The 25,767-nt window shown below is 42.7% G+C and overlaps 1 protein-coding gene across 3 annotated transcripts in view; it reads left to right on the top strand.

Moving 5' to 3' along the window:
- The window catches only part of PPP2R2C (protein phosphatase 2 regulatory subunit Bgamma), a 118,957-nt gene that overhangs the window by 4,378 nt on the left and 88,812 nt on the right, over nucleotides 1-25,767 (top strand). Inside the window, exon 2 of one of the 3 annotated variants that reach the window (XM_060246131.1) lies at nucleotides 12,631-12,725. The exons of 1 other annotated variant lie outside the window; for it this stretch is intronic. In XM_060246131.1, coding sequence (XP_060102114.1) covers nucleotides 12,659-12,725 — 67 coding nt within the window. In that variant the 5' untranslated portion in view covers nucleotides 12,631-12,658. Of the gene's footprint in view, nucleotides 1-12,630; nucleotides 12,738-25,767 lie in introns of all 3 variants that reach the window. One more of the 3 variants, XM_060246129.1, reaches the window with a different exon arrangement.

Genomic DNA, 25,767 nt, shown 5'->3' with positions numbered 1-25,767 from the left:
CTGTCATCATCAGTGATGTCACAGTGCCAACCCCTCCCCCTGTTTTTGTTGCTTGTGTGTAGGATCACCAGGTTCCTTCTGGCAACCAGTGGGGGGTGGGGGGGACTTTTAATTTTTTAATTTACTTTAAATTTGTATGCCGCCCACTCCACATATGAACTCTGGGCGGCTCACAATCATAATACAACAATTACAATACTTTATTATTATAAAATCAACACATATAAGCAATTTATAATTTAAAACTTAAAAATGGTGCTATAAAGAAAGAGAAAGGCGCAGGTTTCGTTGCCAATGTTGCACAGGAAGTTATGTCATCACAACAGTGATGCCCAGGAAGCACTTTGGTATTTGGGCAAAAACTCAATGGTAAAACCAGCTACTACCATAGAGTTTTTAACTAAAGACCCTACCTGAACTGAAAGTAACAAAAAAATCTGACAAAGTACCAAATTAGTGCAAAAACTAAACATGGTAAAGGGGTAGGTACTGGATATCAAGGCACAAGCATTTATTATAGAAATATATCATTATCTGGCTTAATTAAAAAAAAAATCAAACACTTGTTTATGTGATATTCAGTCCACAAGCAACTTCCTTCTCTTACTTCCTTTCCCAGGCTGCTGCAGCTTGCTTTCCTGCCAACATCCTCAATGGCCCTTCGCTTTTCTTACCTCTTGCCTCCCTCTCTCCACTCTCTCTCTCTCTCTCTCTCTCTCACACACACACACACACACACACACACAGAGCTCCCTCAGTGGCTGCTTCATGTGGGAGAGATATAAAGACAAGCCTCTCTCTCTCACACACAGCTCCATGGCTACTTTATGCCAGAGAGACACAAACATCTCTCTGTCACCAGGGCTGGCTCTCCCACTAGGCAGACTAGGCAGTTGCCTAAGGCGCCAGCAGGGTGGGCACACAGAAATCGGCGCTCCTCCCTCCTCATACCCTATTTATTTATTTTTATTTGTTTTATTTATATCCCGCCCTCCCCGCCGAAGCAGGCTCCGGGCGGCTCACAACATAAAACCCACAAACAATTAAATTAATGAGTATTAAAATTACACATTCAATAATAAAATAGATATGCAATGATTAAAACAGAATAGAACAGAATTACCCTAGACAAACACCTAGCACGCCTCTTCCTCCACTCGCTTGTGCCTTTTCCTCGCCCATAGCTTGTCCGCCTGGCCTCCTCCCCATCGCTTTCCCTCTTCTTCCGCCTGCCTGCGCCTTCCCCTCATCCTTAGCTTGTCCACCGGGACTTTCCATTGCTTTTGCTCTTCCTCCGCCTGCGCCTTCTCCTTGCTGGTAGCTTGCCTGTCCCACCTCCTTCCCATCACTTTTCCTCTTCCTTCGCCCCCACACCTCCCCCTCGCCTGTAGTTTGTCCATCTGACCTCCTCCCTGTCACTTTTCCTCTTCCTCTGCCCCCCTCCCGTGCCTTCTCCTTGCCTGTAGCTTGCCTGCCCCACCTCCTCCCCATCACTTGTCCACCCTGCGGGCGGTGGGGTGCGATGCCACAAGGCTGCATGAGGGGGCGCCAGATGGCTTAGGGCCAGGCCTGTCTGTCACCGATTCCCCACTCACCTTGTTCTGGCCTCATTGCTCCTTTTCCCATCAGCACTTCTGCTGGATTTCACACTAGTTCCCCCTGGATGGCGAGTTGTCCGGCCTCTTTTCTAGTTCCCTCCACTGCAGGCAGAAACTGGTTTTCAGAGGATCTTGTGTGCTGTGGAGAGAAATTGAAAAGAGGCGGGGCAACTTGCCACCCCAGGGCAGCTTGTGCAAAATCCAGCAGAAGCGCCAGCGGGAAAAGAAACAACGAAACCAGAACAAGGCTAGTGCGGAATCAGTCTCTCTCTCCCCCCTTCCGTCTCTGGGGCTGCTTCTCCTCTTTTGGGAAGGAAGGGAGTGGGACGAAAGAGAGAGAGAAAACAAAAGTGGAGTCCCATGGCAGCTTCAAGACCAACATTTTATTCTAGGTATAACCTTTTGCATGCAGAAACACTTCTGAAGGAGAGAGGGTTGGATGGATGCATGAATTCTTCTGACAAGCACAATTTACATCAAGGAAATTGTTTTGGCTTATTCTGAAAAGTTTTTTTTTTTAAAAAAGATTGTATTTTTCTGTTCTGACCTGGATTTATTTTATTTCAGAAAGACCCTGATTAGGAATTAGAACACTTGGATTGGTCCTTATATCTTTGAGAGTGGAGTGATTTCAGATGCCAAATGATAATGACACACATTGGCAACGAGGCAGGAAAACGAGCTCTCAGTTCAGTCCAGGAGGATGCAGTGTCTTGAGCTTTGTTATCAGATGCAATTTCTAATTTCCCTTTGAGATTCCTTTGTAAGAGTACTGCTACCCTTAGGTAAATGGTTTTTAATGTCAGACTTATCTCCATTTATTCTTTGCATCCTCCTGGATTGAATCCTCCTGGATAGAAACCTAGGTTTACTGTCTCATTTCCAATGCTGGCATCTCTACATCTACTACCCCTTTGCATAACACACCTAATCCGATCAAGCCTGCTATTGTGATTCACCTGCTATTGCCATTTGACATCTGAAATCACCTTTATAAAGTTTGCATCTTCTGTACCTCGTATCACATTTTATGACACACATGGCCTAGCCCAACAAAGTAACATTTATATCAGATCTGACCCTTTGTTTTTTAACATCATTTTTAATGGATCTGACCCTTGTGACAATCAAGTTTGACACCTCTGCAGTGTAGTGTTACCCCAGGACATCTCCCTGCTCAGGCAACTGAAAAGGGCTTAGCAATATTATCCCAGCCGTATCAGTTACTGTATTCAAAGAATGCAAAGCTAAAGAAGTTGGGGAAACATTCAGAAACCACTGTTTGCAGGAGCTTTTACCAGCTCAGGTATTACTCTGAAAAGGGAAACTAACATGCTTTGTATTATATTTGGTTTTCTAAGTACAACATTTTTTTTACAAACGTGTCCACTTCAGATTCACAGTGGTTAAAGAAATTAGAGGAAGATAGACATAGTTTTTAATTCTGCCTTTAACTTTGAAATACCGTTGAATTACTGAATATTTTATAGCAGAAAAATGAGAAGTAACTGTTTCTTATTATACCCAGGCAATGAATATCCATCACTATTATGTCTGTTGCATAATTCATTCATTTTTCTGCCTCTCCTGCCCTTCCTTTGCAAGAAGTCTTTGAGGAAGTTCACAATAACATTTGGTCATGAAAGAACATAACTGATCACTTTTAGTGTTACAGTTTGTATAAACTAATCTACTCAGTTGGACAATGAAGAAAGCTGACAGGAAGAAAGTTTATTCATTTTAAATGTGATGTTGGAGGAGAGTTTTACAGATATAGGGTTACCAGCCCCCCCCCCCCGGCCAGGCAGAGGTTTCCATGCTTTTGTGGGCCCCGCCTCCAAATGCAGCATAATGACATCACCCAGAAGTCACATCAACAACAACAACAAAACAACAACAACAAATCAGATAATGAGAAAATTTTGCCCTTCAAAATTGTAAGTGTTTGATTTTATAGCACAGATTCGGTATTTATAACCACAGATACCTTGTGCTCCAAGCTGGCCAAGAACCAAGTGAGCACTGTGTTTAAAACATCTATTTTATAATCCCCCTCTCCGGATTTGGGATTCTTTCCCCAGTAGGATCTGCCATCACCAGCAAAAGGAAAATATTTTGAACCTGGTCCCTTTTGCAAGCCAGAAAATATATGTGTGTATAGGCTGTGTGTGGGAGAAATGGAGGCATCTGGGCTGTTTCTTCCCTCTCCCCCACCTCATCCTATACTTACAAAGAACCTCTAAATTTCGCTTCCTGGGAATGTGTCCAAGACCAAGACCTTGACACAGACTGTCAGACCCTGTCTTGTCACCTTCCACATCTTGACCTTTAACTCTACTCCAGGCTGACATATGTATGGATTCTCCTTCTACTTGGGGGGGTTGGGGGTGTCCTTTTTTAATTTAGTGGTGCAGACTTACTCCAAAACATGAAGTATAAAAAGAGGCATCAATGAGAAGTGGTGTTCTACAATGGTGCAAATAGTAAGTCTGGCTATTATTATTATTATTATTAGTTTATTTATATTCTGCCCATTCCCCCATTGGGGGCTCAGAATGGAAGACAGCAAATAGAAATAAAATCACAATAAAATCATAATAAAACCAATTACAACATTCATCAAAGTGCAGCAAGATGATTCAGCAAGATGGCATGGCAGCAAGGTGGTATAGCACAAAGTAGGGCCGCAATACAGCATCACAGTACAGTAGAGCAGCAGAGCAGTAGAGGGGAGGCCAACCGATCAATAAATAGATGCCCACTGCCTCATCCAAAGACCTGGCGGAACAGCAAGCCCGGATCTCCATAGGGAGCTCCATAGGTCAGGGCCAGGACCGAGAAAATCCTGGCCCTGGTGGAGGCAAGACGGGCATCTCTTGGGCCAGGGACTATCAGAAGATCTTGGGAGGCTGAATGAAGTGACCTCCGGGGCATATATGGGAGGAGATGATCCCGTAGGTATGTTGGTCCCAGGCTGTGCAAGGCCTTAAAAGTCAAGACTAACACCTTGAAATGGATCCGGTACTCTATAGGCAGCCAGTGCAGGCCGCGGAGTGCTGGCCATATGCTCACCCGTACAGGTGATGCAGGCAGCAGGCGAGCTGCCGCATTCTGCACCCGCTGCAGTTTCTGGATCAGTTTCAGGGGTAGGCCAGCATAGAGCGAGTTACAGTAGTCCAGCCTGGAAGTGACCATTGCATGGGTCACTGGAGCCAGGTCTTGGGGGGTTAGGTATGGTGCTAGCTGCCTGATCTGCCGTAGATGGAAAAAGGCAGACCCAGCAGCTGCTGTGATCTGGGCCTCCATGGAGAGGGAGGTGTCCAGAATCACCCCCAGACTCTTCCTGTTGGGCTGGTACCAGAACGGCACCGCTCAGGGCTGGGAGCTGGATGCATGACCCCACCCCCCCTCGACTCAGGTACAGGACCACAGTCTTGTTGGATTTAACTTCAGTCAACTCTGCTGTAACCATCCAGCCACGGTTCCTAACGCCTCTGACAGCTGTTCAGGGGCAGAAGACGGTCTCCCGTCCATCAACAGATAGAGCTGGATGTCGTCAGCATACGTAACTGATTAGTCAGCATAAGTGCTGGGTATTGCCCATGGATAAGTGGTGTATAAATGACCAATTAACATGTTGGCACAACTTTATAGATTATTGATAAATATTAAGAATTGGTAAGTATTAAATTCTTCATTAACCATTTCCTTGCATTACTTTGCTTCAATCTTCCATTGGCTTTCTTGGCTTCTGTATTTTTTAAGTGTAAAGAAAGATTATATTACTTTCGTAGTTAGTCTCCTTTTTGTAGTGTAAAAGCTGTACACTTTGTGCAGCTGATGGGTGGATTCTGTGTAAGGAAATGGTGGTATGTGTACCTCTCAGCTTTATACGTTTGGCATCCTGGCCTTCTTTAGCTCTCTAGCAGCCCAGTGCAAATGGGAAAATAAATTAGCTGTTCTCCACATGGAGCAGGAGATGTCTGCTGATACTGCTTCTGAGCTGATCCATGTTGATCAGTTCTTCTGTATAGAATCTGCATGTATACAGTCTATATGCGCAGAACTGGGCACTGGGCCAGCCCCTCTACACAGTGAATAGCCACATATTTTGAATAGCCACACAGAGACATTGAACACCTTCATTGCAGAAGACAGTTTGGTGCATGAGAGTCAATTCACACAGGTGTGTACATTGACTGCTCAGTTGCATACACCTGAGAGCAAAACACATGCATTAACTTCACTGGAAAAGACTGGCCCAGATTAAAGGAACAGACTTGTTAAATCATCATAGTTAGAGATAAAGCTGGATTGACAAAAACCCAGAGTGTCTCTGGGCTGCTGTTTATTATACTCAAATTGTCAATGACCTCAGTTTATAACTCTTTGGCCAATACCTTTCATGATCCAGGATGAGTTTCAAACAGTGTGTTGTGCTCCCTTCAAATGAGCAGGAAAAGGATCGTAATAATCTGTTGATTTAGCAACTTAAAGGGAAATTCTGCTTCCTCCCCAGGGTAACACTCTGCTGGCTGAATGAGAGAGGAAGTGCTATTTAACCTGCAGGCCATCAGCAACAACAGAGATGACCTGTGGGATCAATTGTGTATTTGCTGAAATTGTAGCAGAGACTCTAACAGCAGCCACTTTAATGAGAGTTCTCATGTTAAGCACTTTGCCCCATGGTAGAAACATAAGACATCCTTTAAAAGGACACATGTGGACTTTATATATACCTCACCTTACTCTTCATCAGGGCCTCAAAGTGTCTTTTCCATTCCATCCTCACAACGGCTCTGCAAGGAAGGTCAGGCTGAGCGAATACGATGCACTCCACGAAAGAGAGATGCATCAGTTCCCCATCTTTCCAACCCTGGAAGCCAGGTTTTTCACGCCTACTTGCGTGGACCCTTTTTAGTTGGAGATGCCGGGGATTGAACCTTGGACCTCCTGTTTACCAAGCAAATGCTCTACCACTGAGCCACCATCCCTCCCCTGACCATCAGTGGCTCTCCAGGGTCTCAAGCTGAAGTTTTTCACGCCTACTTACCTGGACCCTTTTCAGTTGGAGATGCTGGGGATTGAACCTGGGACCTTCTGCTTACCAAGCAGATGCTCTACCACTGAGCCACCGTCCCTCCCCATGGTGTCACATTGGAATGACTCCAGAGACAGTCTGAACCCATCTGAAATAAGAACTCTCTCCCAGAAACAGCAGTGAGATCGAGAACCCTTGGGGGGGGGGGGGGGAGTCAGCACCATTCCGCAGGAGGAAGAAGGGAGCGTATGCAAGCTTAAAACCAACAGGAAAAACTGCCTAAGAAAGGACTGGGCTTAGAGATGCAGGTTTATCATCTCTGTTGAAAAACAGAAGCATCCGAGGAGCCCCAAAACATCACTGAGGGTTACTGTGGCTACACATAGAGACTATGACTCTTCAGTCCAGATGGACAATGTTGTATGGGATGGGACAGGCTTACTGTCAGCTCCTTAAGAGCTGCCTCTTCTTCCCCTCCTTCAAATTAACATGGTGTCTCAGGGTAGTGCACACATTTTTTCTACGCACAAGATGCCAGGTTCCATCCTGGGCATCTTCTACTGAAATAGGCCTAGCCCAGTCTCTAGTGGTGGACTTGCCAAAAACCCTTTACATTTCTTCATCTGTCCTCTGCTTGGTGATTTACCCCTACAAAACCTTTTTTTATCGCATTACATATGGTAAACCCACTTTCACCAAGTATGGTGATATATCCACAGTATTCCAATGTATTTCTCTTTTAGGATAGTGTATCTGAAAAATGCTTTTGTATTGACATACTCAACCAAGGGATATTGGCTGTTTATCTCATTACATATACTAAACCCATCTTCCACTATATTTTAATGTATTTTTTCCTAATGGCAAACTAAAATGATGTATATATTTATGTTACATGTTAAAAAGTAAATTAGTTGGACAGGAAAAACTTCTGGAAAAGAAATGCCTTCTTTTTGACCCAGGTTTATTAGCAATAGAATAATTAACAGGCATTCTCACATTCTGACATGTTACTGTTTTATGGTTTCCCATTCTAACGCAACCCAGAACAAAGGTTTTCTGAATTTGTTAATTTTACTATTCTGCTATTGGTTTTTAACTTTGTACCACTTGGCATTCCAAACCCCACCAGCTATGCTTACTGTACTCTGCTTACTGCACCTCATTCCTTGTCTAAAGAAGTGCATGCACACGAAAACTTACGTTCTGAATAAAACTATGTTGGTCTTAAAGGTGAAATTGACTCCTATTTTGTTCCCCTACAAAACAAATTAAAGATTCTGTCACTGGTCTCCTGCAATTCTTTGTCACATCTAAGTGACTTTGTGGGCTCAGACTCAAGTTCTTTCCCACCTCTCCTCTGAAGGGAGGTTGAACTACTCAGCTCAATACTCTCCCAGGGCTGGAAAATGGCTGCTATTTTGAGTGATTTTTGTGCCTGGCACTTAAGGGAACTAAAAGGCCTATTCTTGGGTCCAGGTCTAACTTCTGCTTCATTGCCTTCCTCACACACCTCTCTACCTTTCGAGAGTCCCTCTGCCATTGGGGGCGCAAGCAGTAGGATTCCAGCATTCTATTTTGTTTGGAATTATGCCTTGGATGTTTTAGAAAATGCATGTCAATTATAGCAGGCCAAAACCTGCTTCCCCCTGCTCTATTGATAGTTGGTTTGTTGACCCTTTCCACGGTAACCCCTTTCCCATTTGCTTATTCCAGTCTTTAGTCAATCCTTAATTTACTAAGATGGTTAGCTACTTTGCCATCTCAGGAGAGCCAGTTTGGGGAGAGCCAGTTTGGTGTAGTGGTGAAGTGTGCTGACTCTTTTCTGGGAGAACCGGGTTTGATTCCCCACACCTCCACTTGCACCTGCTGGAATGGCCTTGGGTCAGCCAGAGCTCTAGCAGAGGTTGTCCTTGAAAAGGCAGCTGCTGTGAGAGCCTTCACAGCCCCACCCACCTCACAGGGTGTTTGTTGTGGGGGAGGAAGGTAAAGGAGATTGTGAGCCACTCTGAGACTCTTCGGAGTGGAGGGCGGGATATAAATCCAATATCTGTCATGCAAGCAGATCTCAAAGTAACCAGTCCTTGAGTTGAAACAAAGTATGGTTTTATTGATAATCCATATGCTTCTATTGAGCCAAGAATTGGAACTGATACAGAGTAACAGTGGTATGCATACTTAAAGGTGGCACATCAAAGGTTCTCTAAACATTGCTACAATTGCTAAACATTCCTGTATTCACGTGTGAAAGTTCACACGGTTCCCTTCTTTATCTCCTCTGCGGTTATTCTTCCTGGGTCCAGGCTCTGCCTGGGAAACTGTCCCCGGAGGCTTTATCTTCAAAGAGTACATTCCTGCATTTGTTAGTAAAAGCGAAAGAGGCTCGAAAGAGGCGCCAGCTAATTTTCTACTTTGATGTGCCTTAGCTTTGGTTCAGGGTTAGTAACAGTTACAGTATGGTAGTTATATTCTGATAAACATAGACAGTCATAGTAAGATAAAACATTGCTTGACAATATCTTCTTCTTCTTTGGTTTCCACATCTGAAATTTTCTGCATTTTTACATACCTGTATATGCACTGTGAGTAGAGCCCTGTGGCGCAGAGTGTTAAAACTGCAGTACTGCAGTCCTAAGCTCCTGCCGTGAAAGCAACGTCACCCCAGAGTTGGAAATGACTGGTTGCTTGCACAGGGGACCTTTCCTATATGCACTGTGACAGAATTTGGTTTTTGGTGTACATTTCACCCTTCAGGGGATGTCCAAATTTGTTTTTCTTTCTTTCCAAGACAGTGCTGATGTGTTTCATCTGGTGGTCTCTGCATTGCATTTTCCTCAGGGCACTCCTTTTGACTCTGTGCTGCTGGGAGTTAGTACCATCTCAGGTACCTCCCCCTTAGTGTGGGGGGTCCTGCTTTGGGCAGGTGTCTCCCAGTGGCTCATGGTCTTATGCAAGATTACTTTGTCATATTACTACATTTACCTAGAGCACTGTATGCACACATCTTACTTATTTATTTATTTTATTTATTTATTTAGAATTTATATCCCGCCCTTCCCATGAATGGCTCAGGGCGGCTGACTTATCTTTGTCTTTTAGTTCAGTGCAAATACCCCACATTGTCAGGGAATGTATTATAGTGAAGTTTCCCTCAGCTCACATGCCAACTCTAAAATGCTTGGGTAGGAGGCTTGGGCTGTTTGGCCTTGCTGCACAATGGTCCATTCCATGCCCTGTCCTTTCCTGCTCCTTTGCTGCCAGACACCCCCTTCTAATCTATTGGCAAGGTAATCTGTTCTTGGGTTTTTGCTGTAGAGATTGCTCTGTGAGCTACAAAAGGTCACTGTATGGTTCATGCTCCCCATCCTTTTTGTGGCCACATCAGGCCTGCTTCACTGCTTTCATTATTCCAGTGCAAATGAGTTGTTCGCACTCCCACTGACAACTCTGGTAGTTTGGATCAGCTCCTTTCCTGCACTGCTGCTCCTTCACTGCAGCATGAAGTGCAAAAGAGTCTCTACTGGGGTTTGGACCCTGCTTCTTGTGCTGCGTGGATTATGCTTTGACCACTGTTTGGGTGGGACTCATTCTCTAAACTCATTCTTCCTTACTGGATTTCTAAAGATGTTACAAAACAGAGGTATAACCCCAATTTGATTTTTTGCACTTTTCTGGTGCTTCATTCAGAACAGGGTTTTTGTAGTATGTGGAGTAAAGGCATTGTGGGTTCTGGCCTCTGCCACCTCCACTCAGGCAGTCTCGCTAGGTTAGAGTGTCTGATGCCTGGCCAGGATCCTCTACTAGGGATTGTCTCTCAATCCTCATGTCACACAATGCGATCACACTTCTTTCTGATGCCAGACATCTGGGCACTCCAAACTTTCCTTGAGTTTTTATCAGCTAGGGCTCTAATATTGCTTTGTATTGGTCATTCAGGCCCCATGGAGGACTGGTCAGCATCCTCACACATCCCATCCTTGTGGGTTGGTAGTGATGGAGGTTATCACACTCCATTTTGGGTGCATGACTGTTCAATGGCCTTTTTTGTATCACAGCTTTCCCCACTAGACCACTGTTTTTCCTTGCCACATTCCTGCATGTATTTCAGTTGGAACACTTGTAAGAAGCTCCCTGTTTTGTTATAAACACCTCCTGGTAAATGTCAACATGGAAAACTAAACAACTGTTGGGAAGGCCCTTGGTCTCTCTTTGAGAGCTTCCCTGAATGAGCTTGTTGGTCTCCAAATGTGGGACTACACAAAAGCCACAGTGGTGAAAACAGGATTGCGTGTATCTGTAACTGTTGTCCATCAAGTGTTCTTCTGTGTAGTAGGGATGGACATGAACTGGCTCATGAGCCAAAACTGAGGCTGAACTTGGGCTGTTTTGGGGCTTAGGAACCAATGTTCGAGGAAGACAGGCTCCACAAACATGTACAGAACTTTGGCTGGTTTGGTGGGGCTGTTCAGTCTCTCTCTGCCAGGCCAGCTCTCTTGAACTTCCTTCTGCAGGCCCTTTAAATAGGCTGTGTGAGGGAGCCCAGGCAGCTGGGTCAGTAGAAAGGAGGGGGTGAAATGCCCCTGGAGGGGGACTTCACCCCCATATTGAACCCTCTGGTTTTGCACACACACCCCTTTGAAGCAGTGGGGAGCAAAACCAAAGAGTTAAATCATAGAATCATAGAGTTGGAAGGGACCCCCAGGGTCATCTAGTCCAACACCCTGCACAATGCAGGAAACTCACAAAAATACCTCCCCCTTAATTCACAGGATCTTCATTGTCTGGCAGCCATTTAAACCTAACAACCATGGCCGGGAGAAAGGGGGAAGGAAAGCCCCTTCCCAGGCAATTCCCCCCCCCCCCCATGGCAAGCTGTGACCAGGAGAAAGGGGAACCAGACTTGCCAGACCAGTCCACTTTGTTTTGGGGTTCCATTCATGGCCACCATGGACCCTGAACAACTGGCTTTTTTCAGTCCATGCCCACCCCTACTGTGTAGGCACGCATTCCCTCTCTCTGCCCCACTGGGAACTCCTTGGAACCCGTAGTTTCATGGAGAGAACTGAGGGAGTAGCGTCCCTCTTCCTGGTCATGTGACAGGGTTGCCAACACTTGGTTGGAAAATTCCTGGAGATTTAGGGGTGAAGCCTGGAGAAGACAGGGCTTAGGGGCCTCAAAGGGGCATGTTGCCATAGAATTCACTCCTCAAGCAGTCATTTTCTCCAAGAGAACTGATCTCTGTCATCAGCTGTAATTACGGGAGTTCTCCCGCTACCACTTGGAGGTTGGCAACCCTATCATGTGATGGTTTTGGTGGGAAAGCACCAGAGGAAGGAGGGGCGCTCCAAGTTTGTTAGAAAGCTCTGGAAATCCTTTCTCTGGCAGCACATGCACACAGACTACTAGATGAGCAAGCGTTACAGGTAAGTGCAACCCTGTTTTCCATCAGATAGGTTAGCATTGAGTTATTTAATTTCTGCCCTGCTTTTTGGATCCCAGGAGTTCCCTCGTGCAGAAGAGACCACAGGTAGCAAAGGTGTGACCTGCTGATAGGTCAAGCACATTTCCTGAAAAGGGCAGCTGGATCTGAGATGGGAAATTTGAGGGCACAAATTGTATTCAGATCTGCATATTTTAAAGAAAACCTTTGATATGTACCTCATTGGAAGCTTTTTATTAAGCATTCGTGCCATGAGAAAAGATTCAGAAAGCAGCTAATGGACATAAAGTGCAATTTTTCTTATTGGAAAGGGGTCCTCCAGACCTCCAAAATACACATTACAAGATCTCCATCAATCTGTTAAAATGTCACTTAAAATATTGTATCTTCTATGTTCTTGACTAAGGGAGCAGCATGCAAGGGTTAAGGTTTCTGATGGGGATGGGATCAGCCAGGTTTGTGTTCTCCCACCCCCCACCCCCGCTGCACGTGTAACCTGACAGGTGCTGAACTGACAGCGCTGGCAATTGAAGTCCTCTATTTCTCCACAGGGCTGGCATAGCATGGGCGGCGGCAGCCATGCAAGCTTCCCCAAACTGCCATGCCAATGTGTCTCAACCCTCTGCTGAAGAGAGCACTTCTGGAGGTGAGTGGGAAGGTCAGTCTCTATGTCTGTCCAGTCCTTGGCCTGGGTACCCACCGACTTGGTGTTCTGTGGACAGTGGTCTGCTATTGAGTTTGTTCAGACCACCGTGGATATTGTGTGAGCCTTATTGTAGTTTTGCCCAAAGACGGGCAAAGACGGGCTTCACCTTTTGTTGCCAGGATGCCACTGATGAGGCAGAAAACAGCTGCCTGGCAGCTAAAGGGCTGGGCTGGGCAGGGCAGTCGTTGCTTCTTCTGTCTTGTAAGGGCCCCTTTGCAGGCTTCAAGGGTCAGTGTCTTCAGAGTATAGTAGACTTGCATTCTTCACACAAGACTGGGTTTTCCTTCTACCAGTTACTAATTGCTGATTTTAAAATAGCAACATTTCAAACACATTCTAAAATTTTTAAAAAAATTCCTCTTAGGAGGAAGCCTCAGCAGTGTGACTTGCAAGAACCAGAGGGAAGAAAGGAAACCTGAAATCATGTCTGTCTCAAAAAACTAGACAGTTATTTTATACTGTTGATTGTCAGCTTTACTATATAGGATAAGACTTCAACAGGCACTTGACCCAGTCCAGGGTCAAGTCAGAGAGTTCAAACCAAAGCCGAGTCAGGGGGCGGAGAGTGAGGTTGTCTGGAGCCGGGAGCCAGAAAGCCAAAGAGTACAAGCAAGAGCACAAGAACCAGGGTGGACACGAGTCATCACAAAAGCTACTTGTTTCCATGGAGAGCCCAGCCCTGAGCAGGGGGCTAAATGGGCCTCTGGTGATGCTCCAGTTAGCAAGCGGGGAAGCTCCTGCTAAAACTCAGGACTCAGCGACCTCCTTCCTCATAGGCATGCTAAGTCTCTGCCGAGCCACTAAGTCTTCACAGAGTCACTCCCTCAATTGAGCTACCTGTGGGGACTCTGTCTTGACTCCTCTGTGTTTAATTACGTTTGTGTCTTTATAAAGTTTTTATCTCTGCTGCTTCATATTACATGACACACATGGCCTGGCCCCACAAAGTCCCATTTGTGTCAGATCTGGCCCTCATAACAAATGAGTTTGACACCTCTGCCCTAAATGGGCTGGGCTGGGACCTTCATACCTGGTGGACTGCCTCTTCCAACATGTTTACCTCAAAAATTTGCGTTCTTCATCCTGCAACCTGCTTGTGGTGCCTGACCTCTGGGATGTTCACCTGCCATCCACCAGGATGAGGGCTTCCTTTGTGATGGCCCCATCCTTGTGGAACCAGCTGTCAGACAGTACGCGGACCCTGCGGGACTTATCTAGTTTCCATAGGGCCTGCATTGGGGAGGGATGGTGGCTCAGTGGTAGAGCATCTGCTTCATAAGCAGAATGTCCCAGGTTCAGTCTCTGGCACCTCCAAAAAAGGGTCCAGGCAAATAGGTGTGAAAAACCTCAGCTTGAGACCCTGGAGAGCCGCTGCCAGTCTGAGTAGACAATACTGATGTTGATGGACCAAAGGTCTGATTCAGTATAAGGCAGTTTCATATGTTCATATATATATGCAAAGTGGAGCTCTTTCATTTAGCTTTTCATTTGACAAGTCTGCTTATGGGGGCTGCCTTTTAGTTTTGTGTTGTACTATGTTTTTAACTGATATCTATTATTTACTATAGTTATTTATAATTTGGACTTTTAGGCCGCACTTCCTAGAGCATGCAGGGCTCAGGGTGGTGGACATCAAGATAAAATACTAAAACAACATACAGTTCGAGTCACTATAAAACAGCATTAAAATACCAAATTCTAATTAAAGCAACTAGATGGTGATAAATGAAATATCCCAACTTCTGAAGATAGGCGGGGGGTGGGGGGTGGGACCTGAGAGCACTGGGGAGTTATTATCCTGTTGCTGTCCTGAACCAATGGCCTGGCAGAACATCTCTGCCTTACAGGCCCTGCGAAAAGATAACAAATCCTGCAGGGCATGAATGTTCATGGATATTAATATTTTAGCTGTTGCTAGCTACCAAGAGAGAGAGAGGTATTTAAATTTAAGGTGAGAAAGAGCATTTAAATTTAATAATAATAATATAAGAACATAAGAAAAGCCATGTTGGATCAGGCCAATGGCCCATCCAGTTCAACACTCTATGTCACATAAGAACATAAGAGAAGCCATGTTGGATCAGGTCAGTGGCCCATCCAGTCCGACACTCTGTGTCACATAAGAGAAGCCATGTTGGATCAGGCTAATGGCCCATCCAGTCCAACACTCTGTGTCACATAAGAACATAAGAGAAGCCATGTTGGATCAGGCCAATGGCCCATCCAGTCTAACACTCTGTGTCACATAAGAACATAAGAGAAGCCATGTTGAATCAGGCCATTGCCCCCTCCAGTCCAACACTGTGTGTCACATAAGAACATAATAGAAGCCATGTTGGATCCGGCCAATGGCCCATCCAGTCCAACACTCTGTGTCACACAGTGCCCAAAAAACCCCAGGTGCCATCAGAAGTTCCATCGATGGGGCCAGGACACTAGAAGCCCTCTCACTGCTGCTCCCCCCACAAGCACCAAGAATACAGGGCATCACTTGCCCCAGACAGAGAGTTCCAACAATACGTTGTGGCTAATAGCCACTGATGGACCTCTGCAATGTGTAATAACTTTCATGTATAATAACTTACATGTGATGTATAATAACTTACACATCACATCAGGTGCATCTTGATGGCCTCTTTCTGGCCCTGGCAACCCTATGCTATGGACACCGTCCAGGAGTTTCACATTCCACTTCCAGACAAAGATGTCTCACTTCACATAGGCCTGCTGCTCCACCATGATGTCCAGCCCCTGCACCTCATGGTAACTTTGTGGTTTTCCAGGTAGCTTTAATTCTTGTGTCCTCCCAGAAGCCACCCACCCAGAAGTCTTCTGCCAATAAATGATGTAGATTCATGGGCTGGGCCTCCACCCATCGGGACCTGTCAGAAACTTGCCCCTTGCCTACTATTTTTTACTCCTTAATGTACTTAAAGGATTTTGATCTGGTTCATTTGGTCACTATCATGACAATGATGATGGTTCTACAGGGTTTTTCAATGTAACTATTCTTTTCCCTTTATTTTATTTTATTTTATTTTCAATCCCTTCACATGTAGGTTGGTGGGATTATGGATAAAACAAAAACAGTAAATACTAAGATCATTTTTATGGAAAAATTTCCAAAAGAAGATAGAACTATAATTTGGTACTTGCTCTCAGCTGCTAAGCCATTATATGCGCAGTTGTGGAAGCAAGAGAAAATACCAGAGAAATGGGATTGGATTTTAAAAGGTATAACATGGAGTGAAATGGACAAATTGACAAGAATTTTAAGAGACTATGATCTAGAAACTTTTAGGTTGGAGTGGAAGAAGTTTAGAAGTTATGTAGAAAAAGAGTGGAAAATAAAAGGACATTGGACAATTTTTGATAATGATTAAGTCTTAAAAGAAAGAAAAAATAGAATTTTTTGTTTTATTAGTGGTACCTTTAAATATTAGTATTTTAAGTATATAACACCGGCGGGGGTCAAGTAACGGGGGGAGGGGGGATTAGAAAAGTAATATATGGGATAGATAAAAAGAAGTAATTAATAATGTGAAGAATTGATTATTACCATATGTCACTTGAATAAAATTGTTTTATACTAATACTAAGATCATTTTTTAAAATATGCAAGAAATCTAGCAACAGTTTCCAGCCAGCCCACATCATTTGAAAACAACAGTTTCAGAATAATATAACCACTAGAGCACTGAATGTCAGAACTGACAAGAGATCTCAATATATCTTGCCCAGCTTCAGTGAACAAAAGACAGTGGTAGCAGCATCTGTGAGATGGTCTCCATTGCTCCAAATGCACAAGAACAAATTCTTTCAATCCAGGGAATACCTTTAAGTCTTCCTGTGTATTCAGCCATTGGGAGAGAATTACATCTTGCCAAAAGAATTAAACATTTGTGTTTGGGATTTTTTTCTAGTAACCAAATAATTAGCAACAGTAAAGGAAGTTGTAGGGATATAGCCATAGTACAAAGGAGAACAATTCTTATATGAGTCAGTAAGACCAATCATGTGGCAAAATTGCTTCTGTTATAGCTTTCAATAGGTAATTTCAATAATAATTAGACAGTTTACGATCTAACAAAAATCTCAGTTCACACAATTTGTCAAAGAAGGCATTTGCATTTGATGATAAAAATAAGTCTTGCCTTATTAGATGTATTAGTTGACTCAGGGATTCTAATAAGAATATTTTTAACCGCATCTTAATGGTATATTTCCATATAATTGGTTGTAAGAAGCACAGTCCAACTTCTAATCTAATTACTGAGTTAGAGACACAATTGGGAATTCCCAGGATGGTTTGGAAGAAGCTCACTTGTATCCTCTCAAGATCTTCAGCAATTACCGGCTGCCATAATAGTGCCCCATGGAGGCTTGCAGGTGAGATCTTGGAATTGTCATTTGAACAATGCTGGAAAAGACTTGCTAGACACGATAGTGATTTCAGCATGGCTCTCTTTATTCAGTAAAAAGCTTGTAACAAATGCGGCAAGCTGCAGTTATATGCACACAAACCCAACCCAGAACACACCCCCAGAGTACAAACACACCAACAGGAACAACAGGTGCTAGGAACCCTTATTTGCATGAGCATCAGTCCACTGATGGTACCTGATTGGCCGGCCCAGCAAGGGCAGCCAATCTGAATGTAAACTGCAAAGAGCCTCTCTAATAGCGGTCTTCGCTTGAAGCTTGCAGTTAGTACACAACAAGACTGCCCACCTTTTGTAAAATAAAATTTCTTCAAGGATATGGACGGAAGCTGAAAGCTACTTCTTATATGTTTTAGATGACTTTTTCATGTTGTTAGAGCGTCAAAATAGATATTTGTAAGAAGGAACTCTTTTTTTTTTTAAAGGATTATATACTTGCATCCTCCCCCCCCCCCCACCCTCCAATTCCCTGGAGTGGAATCCCTGGTGTTGCCAGCTTTGTAGTATAAACATTTTCAACTGAAGGCTACCTATGATTTATCCACCCTGTCCTAAAAGACTGTTTTCTTAATGGTAACCACATCGGCATGCTGGGTGGGGAACATGTTTACGCTCTTGTATGAGGGGAGGGACCGCCTGGTCAGCCAAACTAGAGAATAATTCTTTTCTTTCAGTGGGTGTGTCTGTGTGTCTGTGTTTGTGTGTGTGTATACACCCACCCACACACATCTGATATCTGTTTTTTTCTGGGGGGGGGGGTGTTGTTTGTGCATATGGTAAAATTTTAAGCCAGGATCCTGTTACAAGCATGTGGGACAGATGTGTGCAAATGCTAATCTGTAATTCGTAGTCGAGAATCAATACCTTGGGGTGTTTGTACAGATATGACCTCAGTGCAATGAGAGAATCTCCCAGGGGAAGAGGGAGAGGAGGCGCTCACAGTTGGAGACAGTGGCTGGGATCCAAACTAGCATTTCTTCATGCACAAGGGCTTCTGACTGCAGAGAGTGATTTTTCACCTCTCCCCTCCCACAGGAGCACGAAATGCTCCCACAAATCCTGTTTCTGCAGGGGAGGTGAGAAAGTTCCATGGCATTTCCATGGGTGGAAATCTTGCATGCATGGAAATGCCAGTTTGGATCCAGGCTAGTATGAAGATGAAGAATAAAAAGGGTACAGATCCTAAACAGATGTATATCCTTGTATATCAGTTGACTTCAACAGAGTTAAAAGGGTGTAGCTCTGTTTAGGATTGCACTGCTAGACATATACAATTTCTTGCCAACCATAAAGGTACAATGAATTTCATAACAAGATATCAGCATCGATTGTAATGAATGATCAATGGGATCTGGAACCTGTAACTGATGCAGCAAGGCAGGGTCTGATGTTCTGTGTCTAAACTTAGCCATGGGGAAGAAAACAGCCCTTGGCCATGTTAAACTTTGATATTATTTTGTATTTTGAAACAGCTGCCCTAGAAGTGGCACAGCTGAGGAGAGGGGCTCATTGCCCTATAAAAATGAATAGATCCTTGTGGCTTTCCACCACCTGGAATTACTTTAATCTGTTATTCAGTGCTGTTTTGGGAGCATTATTACATCAGAAGAAGGGGGAAGCCATGCTGTGTAATTGCATGACCTTTCCATTGCTGCATATACACACGTACATTTGTGCTATTTGTCATTTTGATATACCAAATGTTTGTTATTTGTGGCTTAGGGCATTTATTTATTGCAAAGCTTTGAGCTCTGGTAAGCAAGGTCATCATTTAAGAATTGATTCCTACAGTTCTAGCATGCAAAATGAATGTCACTGCCTATATTATGTAACTAAAGCTGACCATAAATTCAGATTTCCATTACAGTGTTCCATTTTTAATACAGGAATATCATCTGTGTATTTAAAGCATTTCTATGCTACCTTTCCAAACAAATAGTGCCCCAAGATGATGAACATGAAACACTGAAATATTTTAACATTAAAATGTTTAAAATAAATATACAATAATGCAGTAAAAACATACCTAACACCAAAACCCGGGGCAGAGGCCAGTAACAGTTACTGGGGGTCTGCCAAACAAAACCAAAAAGGCTTCACCTGCTGGCAGAATACAGCAGTAGAGGGAGACAGACCAATCTCCTTGGGGAGGGAGTTCCAGAGTTTTGGTGCCACGAGACCCGCCTAGCCTTTGATGGCAGAAGTACCAAAGCAGTGCCTCCAAAGATGACCAGAATGCATGGGTAGTTCATATGGGAGAAGGCAGTCCCCGAGGTATGCTTGCCCTAAGCTGTAGAGGGCATTAAAGATCAACACAAACACCTTAACTTGGCCCAGAAATGAATTGGGAGCCATTGTAGATGGAACAAGACTAGAGCCATATGGTCCCTGAGACCCACTCCAGTCAGCACTCTGGCTACAGCATTCTACGCCAACTGTAGCTCCTGAGTAGTCTAAAAGGGTAGCCCCGTGTAGGGTGCATTGCTGTAATCCAAGCTAGATTCTACCAGGGGATGCAGCACAGTGACAAGAAGCTGGCGAGAGGCATCCCTTGCCACCTGTTTATCCATTAGGAGGCCTGGGACCAGGAGCAGCCCAAGCTACGAAACTGCTGTTTTAGGAAGGAGTGCACCTGCCCAGAACAGGGAGAATTTCAGACCTTTCCCCCAGCAGTAGCACTGCACTTTGTCAGGAATAAGCTTATTAGCTCTCATTTCACCTTGATTTCTTTTATTCTAAGCACAGGTAGTACAGAACAAAATGTGTGGAAATCAGCAGTATTGCAGTGCAATCCTAACACCCTGGTGTAACTCTGCATAGGACAGAACTGTTAACCACTTTGTAGTAACTACAGGAGGCCATCATATTCTGATGGGTACTCTGTTGGGTATAAAATTTCTACAGTTCTGATTATCCAGTACATGAATAACCAAACATGAAGGGCAGAACTAAACATTGCAATCCTTTGGCAAATGATTGTTTCCATACTTGCTTGTGTTAAGATATCTGAAAGTGTGTTTGGGCATTTGTGCAAGACAAATGGTAAGTAAACTATAGTATTGTAATATACCACACCCCCGCTTCCACTGCTTCCACCCACTGCTCCTGAAAAAACTTTCTGGATCCTACAGATCCATCCAATTTCGCCCAGTTTCAGATCTGTCATTTCTGGGAAAGTTAACTGAGAGAGCGGTAGCCAGGCAGCTCCAAAGTTTCCTGAGTGACACATTGGCATTGAACCCATTCCAGTCTGATTTTCGCCCTGGCCACAGGACAGAGATGACGGTCACTCTTATGGATGATCTCTGCAGACAGCTGGATCGAGGCAGGTCGGTGCTGCTGTTGTGACTTGATCTTACAGCAGCATTTGACACAGTTGACTATGACCTCTTGACCCACCACCTTGCCACTGTGGGAATTCGCAGGGTGTGGGGATTTTTGACTAGTCAAAAGGGAGGTACCTTGAGAACTGAAGCTTTGTGTTATCAATGACATTGCACCTGCCTGGGACCATGACAACAGAGGCTGTGGGAAGCAGGGGGTGACAAGAGGGCTGTTGCTTTCATGGGCTTCTTGCAATCTATAAGTCTATGTTTGAGAAGTTGGCTTCAGTCTTAACTCAAACCAAATGTTGAGTCATTCTCTTTCCTGATGCTTTAATAAGCTGAACCATTATTGAACTTAATTGACAGTTTACTGAGCAAACAGGGGTAGGATTGGCAGCAGGGTAGCCTTGCAGTGGCTCACCTCAGACCCCCTTGATCAGGGACAGAGAGTAGCGGTAGGTGATTAGGTATCAACTAGGTACCCGTTGACATGTGGAGTCCCTCAGGGGCCAATCCTCTCCCCAATGTTCTTTAACATCTATATGCCAAGCCAGTGAAGAGTTTTGGGCTGGGGTGTCACCAGTACACTGATGACACCAGCTATATCTGGGTGTGGCCACCTAGGTGCTGCTCTGCAAAATTTGGCCAGGGGTCTCTAGATGCCTTGGTGGGATGCCTGAAGAGGAGCCAACTGAAACTGAATCTAACTAAGACGGAGGTTCTGTGGCGGGGCTGCAGTCAGGACTGGGGTGCCAACTTCTCACCCTTGACAGTGTACCACTGACACCAGCACAGACTATCAGGAGTTTGGATGTGGTCCTGGGTACCTCCTTATCTATGGAGGCCCAGATCATGAACATTGCCAAGCTGGCATTTCATTTTTTGTACAATATACTTTTATTAACATATAATTCAAAATTAAAAATTACAGTTACATTTATAATACAATATAGCTCGGAGACTTAAGGAGGTATACTTGTCATGTATTAATATATAATCTAAATATCTTAAGCAAATATCTCATTACTGAGTTCAATAAAGCTGTAATACTTCTATAATATTTGGTATATCAGTCCGTACATGTAAATATTCTAAAATTGATAACCAGATTGGTATAAAATCAGATTGATTTTCCACATTAGTTATTGGTTTCATTTGATCATTCAGTTTAGCCATGACATATATATTCCAAATGGTTTTATACCAGAGGTTGATTGTTAATTTTTTTTATTTTTCCAATTACTCTCTATTACTGATCTAGCTGCAAATATAAGTAACATTATACATTTTTGAATAACATTACATGCTTTAACTTAGTTTCTGAGATTCAATAATAGCGATTCAGGTGATAAATTTATTTTTTGTCCTGTCATTAAATGAATTTCTTTTATTACTGTTTGCCAAAAGGGTTGAATTTTTGGGCATTCTAGCCAACAGTGTATATATGACCCTATGCCGTTACATTTTCTCCAGCACTAGGGTTGAGCCTCTTTATTTAAATATACCAAATTCTTGGGAGTCATATACCAAAAAGTTAGAATTTTAAAAGCTTGTAGGCGTAAAGAAATAATTGAAGTTATATGTTCCATATTATACCATATTTTCTCCCAGTTTTCTGATGTAATTGATGCTGTACATATTTTTTCCCATTTAGCTTGATATGTAAGACCTGAGTTCTTTGCAATATTATCCAATATTTGATAAATTTTAGAAATATTTCTTTGTTTATTCTCATCAACCAAATTAATCAATATTTCAAAACTTGTTAATTGTTGTTTCATTATTTCTGGTAGTTTTATTTTCTTACACATATTTTGTATTTGAAGATATTGGTACCTGGATACAGTTTTCTCTAATTTGTTTTCTGGTTTTCAAACAATTTTATTAGTAACATATGGTAATAAATTTCAATTTCTTACATCATTAATAACTACTTTTTAAATCTATCCCATATATTACTTTCTACCCACCCCTCCCCCTGTTACTTGACCCCCACCGGTGTTCTATACTTAAAGTATTAACATTAAAGGTACCCTTAATTAATAAGAACCACAATTAATATCCTCCTTTCTCTTGTACTTAATCATTATCAAAAATTGTCCAATGTCCTTTTATTTTCCACTCCTTTTCTACATATTCTCTGAACTTTTTCCACTCCATCTTAAATACTTCTAAATCATAGTCTCTTAAGGTTCTTGTTAACTTGTCCATTTCACTCCATGTCATAACTTTTACTATCCAATCCCATTTCTCTGGTATTTTTTGTTGCTTCCACAACTGCGCATACAATGCCCTAGCAACTGAGAGCAAGTACCAGATTAAAGTTCTATCTTCTTTTGGAAATGTTTCCATTTGTAATCCCAACAGAAAAGTCTCTGCAACTTTGTTAAATTCGTATCCCAAGATCTTAGGAATCTCTTGTTGAATCATCTGCCAATACTTTTTCGCTTTTTCACAAGTCCACCATATATGGTAGAAAGAACCTTCATGTTTTTTGCATTTCCAACATCTGTCTGGCATCTTATTGTTCATCTTTGCCAACTTTTTATGAGTCATATACCATCTGTACATCATCTTAAAACAATTTTCTTTGATACTCTGAAATGTTGAGAGTTTCATAGAGTTCTTCCACAAATATTCCCATGTATCCATCTGTATTTCTTTATTTACATTAATTGCCCACTTAATCACTTGAGATTTCACTACTTCATTTTCCGTAGACCATTTTAAAAGTAATTTATAGATTTTCGAAATTAATTTTTCATTATCTCCAAGCAGAACTTTTCCCATTTCTGTTTGTTCTCGTCTTATTCCTTCAGTTTTAAGATCACTTTCCACCAAACTCTTTATTTGTTGCATTTGAAACCAATCATATTTATAATTCAGCTCCTCAGCAGTTTTCAACTCTATTTTACCGCTTTGTATTTTTAATAGTTGATTGTATGACATCCATCTTCCCTCTCCTAACTCATAAGACTGGCAATTTCCCTTCTTTATCATTTTTTTCTTCCCAGATCTATCTATTGTGTTCTGAATTGTTCCATTGAAGTCCCCCATCAACAAAATTTGCCCATAGGTCACTTCATCAAGATGTTGCGTAATATTTTTAAAGAAATTGTCCTTTGCACCATTTGGAGCATAAAGTCCCAACAACAAAGTTTTTTTAGCTTTCAATGTAATTTCCACTGCTATATATCTTCCATTTTTATCTTTAAAAACCAATTTCGGGTCTAATTCTTTTTTAATATAAAAAAATTACACCTCTCTTATTCTGTTCAGGCAATGTATAAAATTCTAGTCCCAATTGCTTATTCCATAAAAATTTATAATCCTTTTGTCTAATGTGCACTTCTTGTAAACAAACTATGTTACAATTTTGTTTTTTTTATCCAATGAAATGTTGCCCTTCTTTTTTGTGGTGAATTTAGTCCATTTACATTCCAAGATATCAATTTGTAATCCATCATGGTGCAAATTCTTTATTTTCTCCATAAAATCTACGCAATTCCAGTGTGTTTGTAATTGTAATCCTTTTCCCTTGAAGTCCAAAGCTCAAACCTTCAGGTATTATCCATCTGTACCTCATTCCATTGTCGCGTAATTTTTCTGTCAGTTTTTTATATGCATTCCTGTCAGTTAACACTTGTCTTGGCAACTCTTTCATAATTCTTATTCTACTACCTCCCACTGTCATTGTCTTTTCAAAATTTTTGTTCATGATTTTTCCCACCATTTCTTTTGTCATAAATCTTATAACCACATCTCTTGGCAGATTGTTCTTTTTTGCATAGAGTGAGTTCACTCTATACATATAGTCATACATATTTCTATTCCCTTCAAGATCTTCCTCCAAAAATTCTGCAATTATTTTTATTATGTATTCTTTCGGATCAGATTCTTTATCTTCTGGTACACCTCTCAGACGGATCTGTGTCTCCATCAACTTGCAGTCATGTATTATCATCTTTTCTTGTAATTTTAACAAGGTGGAATCATGTGCTTTCACTCTCTCTTCCTGTCAGCAGAAGGTTCATTGAAGTTTCAAAATGATCAGACTTGTCTTTGTTGAAAACTAAGTTGTCTTTATTGATAACTACAATGTTACTCCATGCATGGAGTCATTGGAACTGATAGCAAACAGCTTGAACCATTGGCATTTATGAATACACTTCAAAGGGTTGGTGCTTTAAACTATTTTCCATAATAAAACTACAGACTGTCCCCGCAAGTAATAATAATAATAATAATAATAATAAATTTTATTTGTACCCCGCCCTCCCCTTCCGAAGCAGGCTCAGTAACACTGCTTCATAACTCAGTAACACTCAGTAACAGAAAGTAACACTTTCACATGCCCGCTTATCTTTCACAGTTGGTGGTTACATCCCCCTCCTGGTGATGTCCTTGCTCTGCTCAGGAGGTGCCTGGGAAGCTAGCTGAGCACTCTGCACTGGCCTTTAGAACCTTGGTAACATCAATTTCCTTCCACCCCCCTTTACTATGCCGGGCACCTGGATTAGTAGCACAGGAATTCATTAAACATTCAGGTTAGTATGTAGCAAGTAATAAATTCAAAAGCAAAGGTAACTTCAATGAAACATAGTCTGACATACTGCCCCCCCTAAGCTCTCGCTCGGGTTTTGTCTGGGTGCAGTAGGTAAAATTGCTTGAGTAATTGTGGAGCTTTGAGGTCAGAGGACTTCACCCATTCGTCACAGCTAGGTGGGAAGTAGTGCCAGCGGACCAAGTAGTGCAGGACCCCTCTTTGAATTCTAGCATCGAGGATTTCCTTCACTTCGTGATGTTTCTGACCCTTCACCAAAATAGGCTCCGACTCCAGGCCCCGAGGGTGCCACCTCGAACCACCCGGATCCCGATGGATAAGACTGCAATGGAAAACAGGGTGTATTTTACTGAACAGTTTGGGCAGTTCAAGTTCCACTGTCACTTTGTTGATTACTTTTTTGATTTTGAAGGGCCCCAAGAACTTGTAAGCAAGTTTTCGTGAGGTCTGAGGCAACGGGAGGTTTTTAGTGGATAAAAATACTCTCTCCTTCTTTGAAATCCCACCCCGGACTGTGGTTTTTGTCAAATTGGCTTTATAATCCTTTTTTGCCTCCTCTAGGTTTTCCTGTATAATATTCCAGGATTTTTCAAGCTTCCCCCACCATTGCTGACAGTCTGTGAAGGGGGAGTCGTTCCCGCCTCCTGGGA

Source organism: Heteronotia binoei, chromosome 9 (genome assembly GCF_032191835.1).
Source record: "Heteronotia binoei isolate CCM8104 ecotype False Entrance Well chromosome 9, APGP_CSIRO_Hbin_v1, whole genome shotgun sequence".
NCBI classification, from domain to species: Eukaryota; Metazoa; Chordata; class Lepidosauria; order Squamata; family Gekkonidae; genus Heteronotia; species Heteronotia binoei.
This window is presented reverse-complemented; position numbering and strand designations above follow the sequence as displayed.